Here is a 15,668-nt window from a genome sequence, read left to right as displayed (position 1 = left end):
ATTTCTAATATTTTGGGTTCAATAGAGTTTTTAGTCTTCTGGTTTCTGTCTGTGTTCAATAGTTGCTCTGTTTCCCCTGTCAGCTGTATCCCCTTGTCATCTGTCGTCCTACAGTCTCTGTGTTATGTTTCCTGCTTTACTTTGAAAGTCCGTGTCACATGTCAGTGTTTTTAGTTTTGCTTCCCTTGTCTCATAAGGCTTGATTTGTCCCAGCTGTGTTTCCCTCCTGTCTCCCATTCCCTGATTGCTCCCTCTGTGTATTTAAACCCTGCGTTTTCCTTGGTCTGTGTTGCTATTTCTCTCGTTTCATACTGTGTGTTCTGTCTGCCAGTCTGTTTTGTTATTTTGTTGTGTTTAGCAATAAGTCAGTGTTGAGTGTACCTTTTTACCTCCGTAAGTCTGTACTTTGGCTCCACCATCCCTGCCTTCACCGAGTACAAGAGCCCAATATTGGCCTACTGTACATACTATAACTGCAGCTATGTTGAAAGTTTTGTTTATTTTACAGACAAAAATGCAGGGAAAAAGTAGTACAGTACAAGTAGGACAAATACTTCATATCAACTGTCAAGCACAGTATGGTGATTTAACGTGGTTTTGCAGTTGACCATGAACTCATCTGTTTTCCAGAGAATTCTAGAGTCAAATGTGAGGTCATCAGTGCAAGAGCAAACTTGGTCAGGCACCAGGGCAGGGGTGGCAAAGTCCAGGCCTTGAGAGCCGTGTCCTGCAGGTATTAGATATCACCCTGGGTCAACACACCTGAATCAAATGATTAGTTCATTACCAGGCCTCTGGAGAACTTCAAGAAAGTTTAGGAGGTAATTTAGCCTATTTAAATCAGCTGTGATGGATCAAGGACACATCTAAAACCTGCAGGACACCGGCTCTCGAGGCCTGGAGTTCCACCCCTGCACCAGGCAATGATCCCAACAGAATAGCTGAAAAAGAAAAGAATCAAGTGTTGCAGTAGTCCATTCAACAATCCAGACTCAACCTAAAGGTGGGACCTTAACCCTTTAAGACCTACCATAGAACCAAGTCCGCCAGAGCTTATATTATATTTTTACATGCTGTGGAGCCATTTTTGGGAGCATTTCAAGTTGCTATACATCAATACAACCATTATAGCCCAGATTTTAATAATATGTATTCATTAAGTGCATAGTAATTACATAAATTGCAAAAAAGTGCAATAAACTACAAAAAAATTGAAAATCGTTTTTGCTTTTTTAACATATATTTCTAGTTAGAGAAATTTAAGAGGCTTATCCCTCAAAACTGTAAATACAAAAAAGTTGCACAAAATAGTTTCCACCACAGGAAATTTATTTTGAGTGTCTTCATAGTTTTATTTTTGAAATACACCAATTTTTATACACTGCAGGAAAAACGAAAATAAATATTATACTGCAAATTTGCAAAAAAGCAGCATATGCATCAAAATAAACTATTTCCAGCAGTGCAATATGAGTCCTAAGCATCCCAGAAACGACACAGAAAGTCATAAAGTCAAAGATAACTTTTAAAAAGACCAGTATAGGCCCTGAGGCCCTGATGGTAAAAAAGACTACATTTCCGCGAAAATGACGTCACTTCCGGTTTCGGGCAGGTAATGGCGGAACATGCAAAAGTTCGCGCTGACGTCTATTCCAACGTAGGAAGTGTTATGAACAGCTGATCGGATCGGCAAAGCGTGTTTCTGGAATATTATGTTTTTGTTCCTGCAAGCGCTTTTTATGCAGTTTTTGCAAAGCTTTATGTGGAAGGAAACCGTGACCTAGGACAAGCTGATGGCATAAGATGTAAGTACAACTCCTCCGGTTTCATATGCAAAAAAAATTATTGCGCTAGCTTACGTGGTTGCAGGCTACCGGGATTTAAAAATAGTTACGCAAAAAGAGCGTGCCCGCTCCGACCGGCTTAAAGGGTTAAGAATAGGAATAAACTGCTTGTTCAACTGTAAGATAACTGGGCATAAATTACTCCACAATGATGTCGGAGACTAATAAAGTCATAAAGAAATTATTGCTGTTTCACAGGAAAACTCGTAAAACCAAGCTGATCTTAAATTTCCCCAAATTTATTTTTATTTTGTAATTTAACTAAAACAGTCATCTCCACATTCAGTCAGTCCACATTAATTGATATGTAAAAATCAAATTAATGGATCATTTAGTTTTTAAGAGAGGCACCTCGTGAAATAATCTGTTACCTTTATTTGTTTTACAGTATTGTAGGTTGTGTATTTTTCACATATTTATTTAGACAGTTGGCAGATATAAAAAAAAAAAATGCCTCCCTGAGCTTCAGGAAAATTTTACACATTTTATTATTTATTCATTTGAGCAGTTCTTTTTCCAGTGTGGAATGACAGTACAGCATACATTTGTTTGGTTAGTTTGGATTTTGTCCAATAAATGACCATACATAAATGCTCAAATACATACATAGACTCCCACAAATATTTGGCTAAATGACTCTTAGCAAGTTGCATCTTGACCAGATGCTTTTAGTAGCCATCAACAAGCTTCAGGCATAATACTCGCTGGATATTTGACTACTTTTCTTGGCAGAATTGGTGGAATTCATGTAAATTAGTTTTCCCTAAATTTTTAGTGTAACCCACAGATTTTCAATAGGGTTGAGCTCAGCGCTTTGGGGGAGGCAATTTTAGAAGCTTACCATTAGCTTGATTTATCAATTTCAAAGCCAGTTGAGATATGTGTTTGGGGTCATTGTCCAGTTGGAACATCCAGTTGTGTCAAAGGTTCAACCATATAGCTGTTGATATGAACAATTTGCAGGTAGTCCTCCTGCTTCATTATTCCATCCACATTCTACAATGTACCAGTATCACTGCCAGCAAAACAGCCCCAGAACATGATGCTCCCATCACCATGCTTAATAGCTAGCAGTGCTCTTAGGTTTATAAGCCTCACCTTTATGCCGCCGAATAATTCCGAATTCCTGTTTTCATTGTGGCCAAATAGCTTAATTTACGGTGGTATGCAAACGTTTGGGCACCCCTGATAATTTTCATGATTTTCCTTCATAAATCATTGGTTGGTTGGATCAGCAATTTCTATTTTAACCCTTTAAAGCCAGGTCGGAGCGGGCAGCTCCGTTTTGCGTAACTATTTTTAAATCCCGGTAGCTCTGCAACCACGTAAGCTAGCGCAATAATTTTTTTGCATATGAAACCGGAGGAGTTGTACTTACATCTTATGCCATCAGCTTGTCCTAGGTCACAGTTTCCTTCCACATATAGCTTTGCAAAAACTGCATAAAAAGCACTTGCAGCAACAAAAACATAATATTCCAGAAACACGCTTTGCCGATCCGATCAGCTGTTCATAACACTTCCTAGACATCGAATTTTCCTATTCTTGCTGCTGTGTCGACCAAATGTTGGGCCAGCTGTGTGAAGCCTTTTCCAGAGATGGTATCATACGGTCGAATGTCTTGGCAAACAAACTGAACACATTTGTCTCTGGTTTCTTTTTTAAACTTCTCTGGCACCAGCAAAGATTTAGTAAATGCCAGTTTTGTTTGCCCCTTTGTGATGGGACATGAGTGCTGCCTTAAACCTGAGGTTCCAGTCTTGTGACTGCAAAAGGGTAAAACTTTGAGGCATTTATCGCATTGTACAAAGGGTAATTTTTTTCCATTTGCGTCTATGACGCATGAAAAAGACTCCCATACATCAGACTTGCCTGATGTGGGTTTCCTTAAAGTAAACTGACCGTTGTCTAATCCCAGCTGAACGTCCTTCAAGGAAATTGCATCTTCAGTTTGCTCTGCCATGTTGATGCAGGTGATGCGCGCACAGAGTCACAGACTGTGCAAGTAAAATGCACGTGCAAAAAGCACTGATCCATGCGCTCAGTGCGTGTAACAGGCGTGAGCACTGGCTGTACCCAGTGCTCAATTAGAATGAGGAAATCACAGATATGCTGTTCCGAAAAAATGTCGGGCACGCTATATTTTCAGACCGCGCGCTCCCGTTCAAATTACACCAGAGTTACCGACCGCTACCGCATTTTATTTGGAAATTTATTCCCGCGCGGCAAGAAATCTGGTCGGGTCCCACGGCTCCCGCGGGACAGCCGCGGGAATGCAGACCTCTAAACTGAACACACTAAGATAACAGACCTTCAAAGTAAAACAGGAAAACACATGACCGTCACGCAAAAACAAAACACTGACAACACCGAAACGTAACAGTTCTTACACATGGCCCACATACCGCAAAAAACTGACAGCCCTTTGGTGGCCCAGATCAGGTTTGCCAGAGGTAATCCACACATGGGCCAGCACAAGGCCAGTTGCAGACACACTGGTGGTTCTGTGCAAACCTGATCTGGCCAAAGGGCCATCATTTTTTGCGGTATGTGAGCCATGTGCAGCCACGGGCCAGTTGCAGACACACTGCTGGCCCTGTGCTGGCCCAGAACAGTTTCAGCTCTGGCCCCAGATGTCAGCCTAATGTGTACCTTAATCAAGCCATGTAATAACAACGTGTGCCGGAACATAACAGTGCAAAAGTAACATGATGAAACTCTGTTCAGACAGTGAATGGACTGATTCTTATATAGCACTTTCCTACTCTCCCGGATTACTTGAAGTACTCTATACAACATGCCACATTCACTCAATCACACACTTTCTCTAAACTGAGTGCTTCCTAACTACATTCATTCAGACTGGAGGAGCCAGGGATCAAAATGTGTACACTCACAAACCTGTCAAGCCTGCATTTGAAACATTGGCTACCATAGCAGTATAGTATTGTAACATAGCATTTGGATCTTCTAACTAAAATAGGAGAATAGGAACATAAATAGTGCCATCATTTACAGACCTGGCCCACATCTGGTTGACATACACCCTGCCATGACACCAGTCAGTCAGAAGTGTCAGCTTGTTGCCGGATCCGGGGAAGACCTGTTTTCTATGAGCCTGGGCCACATAAACCAAACCACAATCGGCCAGATGTGGCATGCTATCACATAAACAGTGCCCTCTACGCCAGCCCTGTCCCATATCTGGATGACATACACCCTGCCATGACAACAGTCAGTCAGAAGTGCCAGTTTGATGCCAGATCTGGGCCATACCTGTTTTCTCATCTGGGCCATACCTGTTTTCTCATCTGGTCCACATAAACCAAACCACAATCGGGCCTGATGTGGCATGCCATCACATAAACAGTGCCCTCTACGCCAGCCTTCTCCCATATCTGGATGACATACCACTTACCATAGAAAAGACTAAAGAACTAAGGAGCTAGGAATGCTTGAGACAGAAACCAAAACCGAGAGACTAGCAAAGACAAATCATGAAATCAAGGATAAATAATACAAAACCGAAAACATTGGGTCACCGTCCCAGGAGCGTGACAACGTGCTTCACTGTGGTCAGTGACACGGATGTCCAGCAGCCATGGCAGGCTTGAGTCTTGGTGGTTCCTGATTGTTCCTGAACAACAACCAGTTTCCTCTCATCTGGGTGTAACAATTTGCATCTTCTTCTAGATCTTGGTAAAGTGTTGATAAATCCAGCTAACTTGTCGTTACCTACAATTGCTGGAGCTGATTATTTTGAAATCTTCAGTTGTTCCTCCATGTCTCAAAGGGACCTTGGCAATTTATGCAGATCTACAGTTCTCCTTCTTAGATCTTCACTGAGATCCTTGGACTTCCCTATTGTTTTGACTATTGGTCAAATCATTCATCATGCTGACAAAGAGAAACTACCAGTTGTGGTAAATCATAATCACTAATGAGAAGTTAATAAGCTTTGGCTAAAAGAAGGTTAAAAGACACTGAAGAATCTGCAGTACCACTTATTTAAAGATTAAAATGTGCATGCATATATCTGAGCCTGTATGTATACTTTTTACCCTGCGTGGATTAGAGAAAATCCAACACCAACCCAAAATTATGCAACCAATTCTCATGTTTTAATTCTTAGGATTTGAAAATCAACATGACATTCATGACTATGATGAGTGTAAGTAAACTTCCAAACACAACTCTACATACATACATTATATCCCCCAAGGATCATCAGCAGCAATACTTCACATGTTAAGATCGCTTGTTAAGATTTTTTATTTTCTTCTGCCTGTTTGCTCCATTTTTGCCATAGTTAACAAACTGACAAAGACTTTTCAATATCTGAAAAAAAAACCATTTTGCAACACAGTAGTCGTATCAAGGGCAGACATAGTTTCAGGAAAAAGAAACATCCTTCTCTGTTCCTCTAAGTGCTTCTTTAAATGTGAGTGTGTCTGCTTGTGTGCCTGTCTCATGCTGGTAAATATCCTTGCACAAGTGCTGTCTCCAGCCTCTCTTTTTTGCTCTCATCTTGTCTCTGCAACATTAACCTCTGCACCTCTTTTCTCCGTCATCCTCTGTCTAATTCCCTCTCACACATCGCAGATCTGCAGACTTTCTCTGTACTCCATGCCCACGCCTCAAGTGTCGGTACAATGCGCCTCTGCTTAGGTGTTAAGTGTTTCGCCATGCTGAGGTCACTGGAGAGGGGGGTGAGGGTGGTAGCGGTGGGGTGTACATGTGTTACTGGTGACTCACGGATGCTATGGCAACCACAGAAGGAAAAAAACCCTTAAAAACCATCTGCTGCACCTAAATCAATGTGTATGCACAGCACGTGAGACTGGACAAGCACAAATTCATGGAAATGGGCACTAATTTGCTTTATTGAATCGACAATGATTCATTCCTTTCACTTATGTGAAAATCGTGCTGTTGTGGTAAGACTATTAGTCTCTTTATTGTTAGGCCTAATGGCTCTAAGGTGTATTTGCTACTACAGGAGCAATGGCGCTTCTGGTATTTCTCACGTTGGGCATGTTACAATCAAAAGAAAATGGCATTTTCACAGTGTCTTACATCTGTCATTTCATGTAGCTCCACTTCAAATGGGATTTTGGTGTGACCTCATACAAAGAGGGAATATTCAGAAGCACTATTGCACTACCTTGTGCAACACTGGGATTTGATGAAATGAATAAACTGAAGCAACAAGGCTGAAAGATCCCCAGTTTGAGATTGGGAGGAGACACAAATCCCTGGGAGGTTCTTATATAGTTTTGACCCCTTGTAAAGAAAAGAGGAGCTTTAATTTTTAAGCCTAGTTACAAGAAAAATATTTGTCTTTAATACAGGTGATGTCTTGCATCCCAATAAATTACCTTGGTTTTCTGCTAAGGGAACCATGAATTAAAAACAAAGAGGTTGGAGTTTGGAAAACAGAGAGCTAAGTATCTTCTGGTGAACTGTGAAGGTTCTTCAGATAAGTCAAGAGACATCATTTGCAGCAAATGAATAAAATAAATAACTAAACTAAAATAGTTAATTTATTTAAAATAAATAATTAGAATCTAATTTGTGTAATTTAGAAAAAAAAAAACCAAAAAAACCAAAACATATTATTTATTCTTAATTTTCAGATTTGCTTTTTATCTGCAATTGTCTCAGTCTAATCAGATTGGAGGCTTACTTGTGGTTCTTGGGGTATTTAAATGTAGAAAAAGTGAGGCATAGCCTTCAGCTTCCTGGCCAGCTTTGGAACCAGCTACCAGTTTCCTGTGATTCACTGAATATTTCTTTACTCATCTCTTTTCTTTTTCTGTATGTTTATACCTGACTACTGTTTTTAGTCATTGACAGCATTTAAAGTTTTACTCTTTAGTTTCTATATAAGAAACAAGCCAAATAGAGCAGAAATAACAAAGTTCTGCTAAAGTAATTTTTTTGGCTAAATAAGTGTGATACTGTTACAATCTCTTTTAAATTTGTTGGTCTAATACAAGATTCATTCTCATTGCTGTTCTATTTGTCCTCAGGTCATGGGCTCTTCGGCTCCTTCGAGATGCTGTCATCGTGGAGACGAACCCGTGAGGACCAGCATGTGAAAGAGCGTGTTGCAAGCGTCTTCGAGGATGTTATGTTGCGTTTCTCTGGCTCCACCATGATCCACCTGATGACCTTGGGCCTGGCCGCCTCCCCGCTCACCAACATGGAAGCCGTCCGGCTCTTCTGCCGCACTGCTGCTCTGGCCGTTACCATCAGCTATGTTTACATGTTGTCCTTCTACAGTTCCTGTCTGGTGTTTACAGGCTACCTGGAGACCGGGTACAGACATGGCTGCTTCTGCCGGCGAGTCCCCAAACCAGACCGTCTGGACTCTAAACCGGCTTGGTACAGGTGTTTAATGTACACTCGTTACCAGGAGGAGACCCAAGTGACGAATCCTCCACAAGGGATTGGTCACACTCACACACCAAACCCTGACCTTACTCACACGCACACACACCCTCACCCGCATACAACTAACAACCCCGCTGTTCGTGGACATGCTCATGTTGCTAACTCCACTCACCCACACCCACACCCTCACCCACATTCCACAGCAAGCACGGACCCTCATCCTCAGGACTCCCACCTTTTGTTGGGCTGTGTGCGACGTTGCTATGGAGACTGGATCACTAACACTTATGTTAAACCCTTTGTGGTTCTGCTGTATCTGGTTTACATCTCTTTTGGATTGATGGGATTCCTACAGGTGAGACACCTGGTGATTTCTCTTTTACAGAATTATAAAGTCTTTATTTGCGGCATGTAATAAAAATGTTTGTGTCGTCAACAGGTGACCCAGGGTTCAGACCCCAGCGCACTGGTTGCAATGGACACCGCAACAGTATTGTACACCCGAGCCCAGCAGCGTTACTTCAGCTCATACTCTCCTGTGATTGGATTCTACATTTATGAAAGTGCCCCTTACTGGAATGCCTCAGTGCAGCGGGATCTGCTGGAATATGCCAAAGGCTTCCAGAGAATAAGCTGGCTGGAAGCTTACCTGAACTACCTGTCAGATCGCAACCAGTCCACCAGCCAGCCGCGGGAAAATTTCACCCGCACACTGCGCCACGCCTTTCTCCGTGAGCCGCAGTTTGCTCACTTTGCAGATGACATTATATTTGCAGAGCGCGGCCAGGGCGAAGAGCCTGATGTGGCAGCTTCTCGCATCTTCTTGGTTGCCAAAACAACAGAGAACAAGCGCGAGGAGATGTCAGTGCTGCTGGACACGCTGCGACGCCTGTCACTGACCTCACGAGTCCGCTTCTTAATCTTCAACCCTTCTTTCGTCTACCTGGACCGCTATGCTGCAGCAGTCAGCTCCCCACTTAGACACTCACTGCTGGCGGTGCTTTTCCTGTTGGGTCTCTCCTCTCTGGCTGTAGTGGAGCCCCTGGTGTCTGTGTGGCTGGGCCTCACACTGCTCTCTGTCCAGTTTGGCGTCCTGGGCTTCATGACCTTATGGGGTGTAGAGCTGGATTGCATGTCTGTGCTATGTTTGATTTCAGCTTTGGGGCACTCAGCAGACTGCAGCGGCCCCCTCCTCTGTGGCTTTGCTGCAGGTCGGGGTGAAAGCAGGACTCGCTGGGTGAGAGTGGCACTGGAGAGACACGGTGTTCCCTCTTTACAGACGCTCATCTGTTACGGTGCTGCCCTGGTACCCATTGGCTCCATACGCTCCAACCTCACACGCACACTATTTCGCTGCCTCACCCTGACGGCCGCTTGCTCGGCCCTGCACACGTTGGCTTTCCTGCCCACACTCCTCACCTTCCTGCCCCCCTCCAAGAGCCGGGGCCATGGACCTGGAGGGGAAGGACAGAGACAGGAGGTGGAGTGTGTTGAAATGAATGACAGCACCAGAGTTGTCGACCAGATCACCACCGTCTGAGCATGGGATGAGAAGAGAGGAAGACAGGTTTCTAGTGCACATGTTACCTGCTTGTTGCTAGTGCTGTGTGGCATGTGAATGAGGTGTTTCCTAAAAAGCTAATGAGACATTAAATTTAATCCAGGTTGTGATGTAATCACAGAGGAAGTGCCACACTTTTCACCAAAACTTGCTTTAGATTCAGTCACTTTGTTTGGCTACTGCTGTCTGTTCACCATATCAAGTTGCACAACTACAGTGACATGAGGCAATCATCTGTATGACTCGAGTATTTCTACTTTATTGCTGGAAAAATAAAGACAAAATAAAAAAATCAAGATCTTAGCATTGTGATTTGTAATATATCATCTTGTGGAAATATTAGCATTTAACAAAAGTCCCCTTGTATGGGAGTTTTTTCTTCTTCTTTTTTTTTTTTTTTACTCTAATTTGTTCATTTTCAGCTCAAAATTTCTAATTCTATTCCTGCTGGTGTAGCTTCACATGATCTACTTTTTCAAAATAATTTTATCTTATTCTGGGTTTTAATGCAGCCTCTCTGTACAACCCTTATCAACAACACGCCATTTTGGGTATGATCCCCTACCATTTAAGTCAACGTTCTTTTGACTGGCTGCCCGTGTGGAGCTGTAAGCCCACAATGCCGTGGTCATTACTCAAGAGAAATTATGTATTAAAAGTAATGCATTATTTTACTTCAATACTTGACCAACCCTATATCATGACAAAGCATGTAATAGACACACTGGTCCACTATGTCCATTTCACGCTTTGCCCCTTCAAAGCATGAAATGGACAATCATGCAGAAGTTGCAGTACCAGAAGAGGAAGATAATATATTTAAAGCAGTACAATCCAGCGTTGTTCTATGTCACAAACAATTAAGCTAGGTGGCTAAAATGTGTTTACATGTAAATGTGTTTATGATGAACTGAATGCAATGTCTCTTTAAACGCTTTCCTGTGATTATTTTAATGTTGGCTTGAAATAAAACATCTCCCTCTGCTGGTATTGCAGGTTAGTGAATTACGGAATTTGGTACAGTAACACGCTGCATTAGTGTGTTATTGAAAGACGTAATGTGATTACAGTATCGTATTACTTTGTAATACATTACACCCAACAGTGGTTACTGGGGTAACCATATGAAGGATCTCCAAGATTACTGACATGATACAGATCAAGGAGTTTAAATGAAAGTCTGAAACACTATTTAGAGCAGCTGAAGACAGAGCTTGTGGCACATCAGGATCACTTGTACACTGACCTCATTATTTTAGAGTTTGGCCTTGTTTAACTTAAGCATCAACCATTGTAACAGTATAACATATATAGTCATGTGAAAAAAGGGTTTTAATATGCAGTCATCAATCAATTGTTTTTTGTATGACTTTATCAGTCTCTGACATTGTTATGGAGGAATTGTGGCCCACTTTTCTTTACAATGTTGCTTCAGTTCATTGAAGCTTGCAGGTATTTGTTTAAGCACAGCTCTCTTATGGTCCCAACACAGCTTTACAATCAGTTTAAAGTCTGGATGATTCTGTTGTTGTAGATTTACTGTTGTGTTTGGGACCATTGTCCTCAAGCCTGAAGTGGAAGTAGTAGAATACTTTGGTATAGACAGTTCATGGTTGACTGAGTGACTGCAAAACAAACCCAAACCATCACCACTCCACTACTGTGCTTGACAGTTGGTAAGAGGTGTTTGTGCTGATATGTTGTGTTTGGCTTTCTCAAAACATGGAAGTGTGAATTGTGGCTTATCATCTCTTTTTTGGTCGTGTCTGTCTCAAAAGCCATACAGTAGTTCCAGAAATCTTGTGATTTGTTCAGATGCTGTTATGTTCTTTGTAGAGAGAAGAGACTTTCTTTTGCCAACATTTCTGAACAAGTCATACTTGTTAAGTCTTTTTTTCCAGTTGCCAAATGTGGCAGTGTGAATTATGACTAAAAAGCTTTGCTTTGGTGTTATCAGCTCAAAGAACATTGCTCCACATGATGATCAGTCATTGAAGTATATTTGATTACCAGCCCCTGGCTGCACATTACCCTCTAAATTCCTATGCTTCCTATTGAATCACAAGGTTTTTCACAAGACTGCAAACCTTTTCTTTTCACATGAATGTATATTAGTAGTATGAGTAGTATGCATATATTGTTTATTAAAAGACAAAGCATAATAGGTCTACAGTAAATGGGTCAAAAATTTTACATTTGGGCAAAATGAATTTTAATAGGGCTTTGAAACTGATGACAAATGAATAGATAAAAGTTCATAATACTGACTTTTTTTTTGTAAAGCTGTCATCAAGTGGCGGCTCAGAGTGTAAAAGTGTATATCTTGAAAGGTCAAATCCAATACCAATCATTTTGCTCTCTTTTTATTACAATTATGCAATTGAGACACCGGCAATGACATTAAGTAGTCATCAAGAAGCATCTATTGTCAGAAAATGTCAGAAAGCATTAGTCAGCCAGCTATCAAATGTGCACAGACAAAATCCTCAAGCTTCCTGTAATCCTGCTCTATTGTACCGTCGTTACCATACTATATAAAGCCCCTTGAGGTGGCTGTTGTTGCTGAATAAATTAAATAAAATAGAACTGAATAAATCCTCGAAACAAACTTTACTTACTTCATGTGCTCGATCCCTTGGGGATGAAGAATTTAGTCAGCACCTAAACTAATGCTCATCTGGTGTTTTCTGACAAGTTTGGATCAAAGCATTATTCTATCCTGTTAACCCCCCTTCCTGAAGGGAAACGGCCTCTTTGTGTTTTACTCCTTAAGTCACAGATGTAGCTGAACTTCTGGGTGTAGGAGTACCTGCTATTGTTAAAGCGTGATCCTCTCTGATAATTGCTTGAATGAAAGTATTGTTAAGGCTCTGTGCAGGTGCCACAGCCATCAGTAAGACAACGAAACCCAGCTTCCCACCTGTGAACACTGCCAATTGGCCTTCGCAAGAGCGCAAGCTGGAGGGATCATTAGCTGTGATGCCTGCGTCATCTTTTGTAAAACGTCCCACTTACACACAGAGCTGGATGGTGTTCCTTCTAAAAATAATCAATGCTGAAAGCGTGCTGATGTGCTGCTTGCTCGGTTGAAATACCAGAAAAATGTGAACTGCTTTTTCTTAGAAAACGGTGTGTCTTTGATGCCGCCCTAATACTGAAATAAAAAATAATAAACTGTATAGTGTTTAAAAGCTGCTGAAATAAAACAAAACTCACAGCATGTTGATTTAACTTTAAGACTGAGCCCTCAGGGTGGAAACACACTGGGCTCTATTAGGTCGCCAACACCTCCTACGCTCACTTGTGCTGTCAGTCCAAATGCAGTTTACTGCTGCTGTTGCTGCTTAGTTTCACAAGTAAAGTAGGCCAGTGTAGGAGCTGTGGAGTTTTGTGTTAGGTATAAAATAATGGGCTGCAGGTAGCACCTATGTAGAGTAAATCAGCAGTGCAAGGTGTCTGTAAATGTTTTATAATATAAAATTATTGAGACATCAGTTAAAAGACTTCAGGTTTTTCAGTCACACCAAAATGCTGGACAGAGCCGTCCTGTGATGCTGTTAAATTCACTGTTAAAACAGCGGAGCTGAGGATTAAACTTCAGCATTCATTAGTCCTGTAGTTAACTAGGTTTCTAACATTGTTTATTTGATTTTCCACCACACTCTTTCACTAAGACTCGAACAGTTCAGACACCGTATACCCTGCCCTAATTTTATCTTCCAGCCTCCGGGCAAAGCTTTGTTGTCGAGCTATCAGCCATAAAACATCTTCCGTGCCTTCAGTGCCTGTTGCAGTAGACTGGCTGGTATTGTCTTCACCTTGTGAGGGTATGTGTGAGTGTGCAAAATGGGCCTGGAGACACAAACTGTAGGGGCTTCCATCACAAAGTTGGTTTTTCAATAGGCAGATTAGTTAAAATGATAGGGCTGCAACTTTGCAAGACAGAATTACAAAACTAACAGCCAAAGATCAGAGTCAAACATGTGGATTAAATGAAGTTTGCATCTATCATATTTACTGAACTTGCATACGTTTATAGACTCTCACACAAAAAGCTTGCCAGCTGGAGCTATCAGCATAGTTTGACTCTGCAACAATACCTGTAAAATCAAAAAGTACTAACCTAGAAGCAAGGATAAGGACTCAATTCAATTCAAGAATATAAGTTAATTAAGTCAATTTGATATTTCTGCTTCATGACCAAAGCATGGGTGTGTCTCACTGCTGACTGTAGCCTGCTACTGGAGACAAACACGGGAATATGATATTATCATTATATATCCTCCAACATAGAGAATGATGTAGGTAATTTAACCTCAAGGCAGGAGATGACTTTTGACTTAGTATTATGAACATTTTTAGCATAAATATGTTGTTTTTGGACGTTGACTGAACTCTCTGATGCCTCACATGATCAATGATATTCATCACTTGCATAAAGGTGGAGTTGCTATGTTGTGGGTGGAAGGTGAAACGTGTAATGTCACATCAAATTCAGATCAGATGGTGCTGACACTACAATTGAATTTTGCACTAAGATTGCAAAATTACAGGAAAGGGCTGCTAACATTCAGCAGAACAACATGCAAAGTTTCTCCGGAGTGTGGGAGAGAAACATGATGCAAAGTTTGTTCAACTGGTGTGCAAGCTTGAATACAAGACCAGTCAAATACCATGATACAGACACAAAACACACATTTGCATCTTTCCATATGACTTACACTTCCAAATACTTTCATTAACACGGAATAAAGACAACAAAAATCAGCTTAGACACTGATATTACTAGAGAATAATTAAACGTTCTTGTTTTCTTCAGTGTTAAAGTCATCTTGTGACTTCTCTGTGCATCCATGCCTCTATTGCAGTCAGGAGCTTCTAATAGTTTGTTCAGTATATTTAAAATGGAATTATTAAGGCAAAAATCCCAAATAGTTTTTATGATGAATTATCTTCTGCAGGCTTGCATCCTTCTTTTTAATCGTCAAATTCATTCTCAAACCGTTTTATTTTATGGTTGTTTGCATCCAACAATAAAAGGTACATTTTTACCATGATATAACATTGATTACCTTGGCTGAATACAAATTACAGCAACTACCTAGAAAAGCAGCAGAGTTGGAGTTTGAATATTTGCTAAAACATTGCCCAGAAGCGTGCTCATTATTGAGCAGCTCAGGTGATCTTCCAGGTATGAGCATGTGTTGTCTTTGAAGAGGTAAAGAAATGGAATTGATTAAGTGTAGCAGAAGATGAAAACAGAAGAGCTTGCTGGTGGAATTCAGTTTTACTCAAGCCTGAAGTCTGTGCTCACACTCACGTTTGCAAGTAGCTCGCCTAAAAATGCCGCGTCACTGAAGACGAGCAGCAGCACGCTGCAGTTATGCTCTGCTTCACTGATCCGATACTGTTTCGCTACCGGTCAGTAAAAATGAACAAAAGCTGACACTTGATCCACTGTGGAAAATAAAGTTGTGGATATCTTCATTGCCCTCCTGTGGTCAACGGGTAGCTGTGTTACAGCAGGTTCCTCCTCACACTGCAGACCAGGAAAGAACACACTGAGATTTGAAGAACGGTGTCGCCCCGAGGCTGCTTTTGTCTTGTTTGGATTCATTTTACGGCTGACGCCAGATGCCAGTGCTCAAATTCAAAGCCCTGCCATCATTGTGTGTGTGTGTGCATGTGTGTGTGTGTGCATGTGTGTGTGTGTGCATGTGTGTGTGTGTGTGTGTGTGTGAGACCTCCTGCTGACCAAAAGGATCATAAAAGCAGGAAGCTTCCAACACAAGAAACAGATCTTTCAGATAGCATGAATCTGCAGTAAAACCTCCCCCAGCACAGAGTGGCTGGAGAGGTGGTCAGGA

At 41.5% G+C, this 15,668-nt stretch overlaps 1 protein-coding gene across 1 annotated transcript in view; it reads left to right on the top strand.

The window, feature by feature from the left end:
* Positions 1-10,129, top strand: part of ptchd1 (patched domain containing 1) — a 28,589-nt gene extending 18,460 nt beyond the window's left edge. Inside the window, exons 4-5 of the mRNA XM_005932166.3 lie at positions 7,877-8,595; positions 8,680-10,129. Coding sequence (XP_005932228.1) covers positions 7,877-8,595; positions 8,680-9,780 — 1,820 coding nt within the window. The 3' untranslated portion in view covers positions 9,781-10,129. The remainder of the gene's footprint in view (positions 1-7,876; positions 8,596-8,679) is intronic.
* Positions 10,130-15,668: the final 5,539 nt, after the last annotated feature.

This window comes from Haplochromis burtoni, unplaced genomic scaffold, assembly GCF_018398535.1.
Source record: "Haplochromis burtoni strain Fernald_Lab_line unplaced genomic scaffold, NCSU_Asbu1 Contig_155, whole genome shotgun sequence".
Classification (NCBI taxonomy): Eukaryota; Metazoa; Chordata; class Actinopteri; order Cichliformes; family Cichlidae; genus Haplochromis; species Haplochromis burtoni.
The sequence above is the reverse complement of the archived record's forward strand: the minus strand, read 5'-3'. Positions and strand labels throughout refer to the sequence as shown.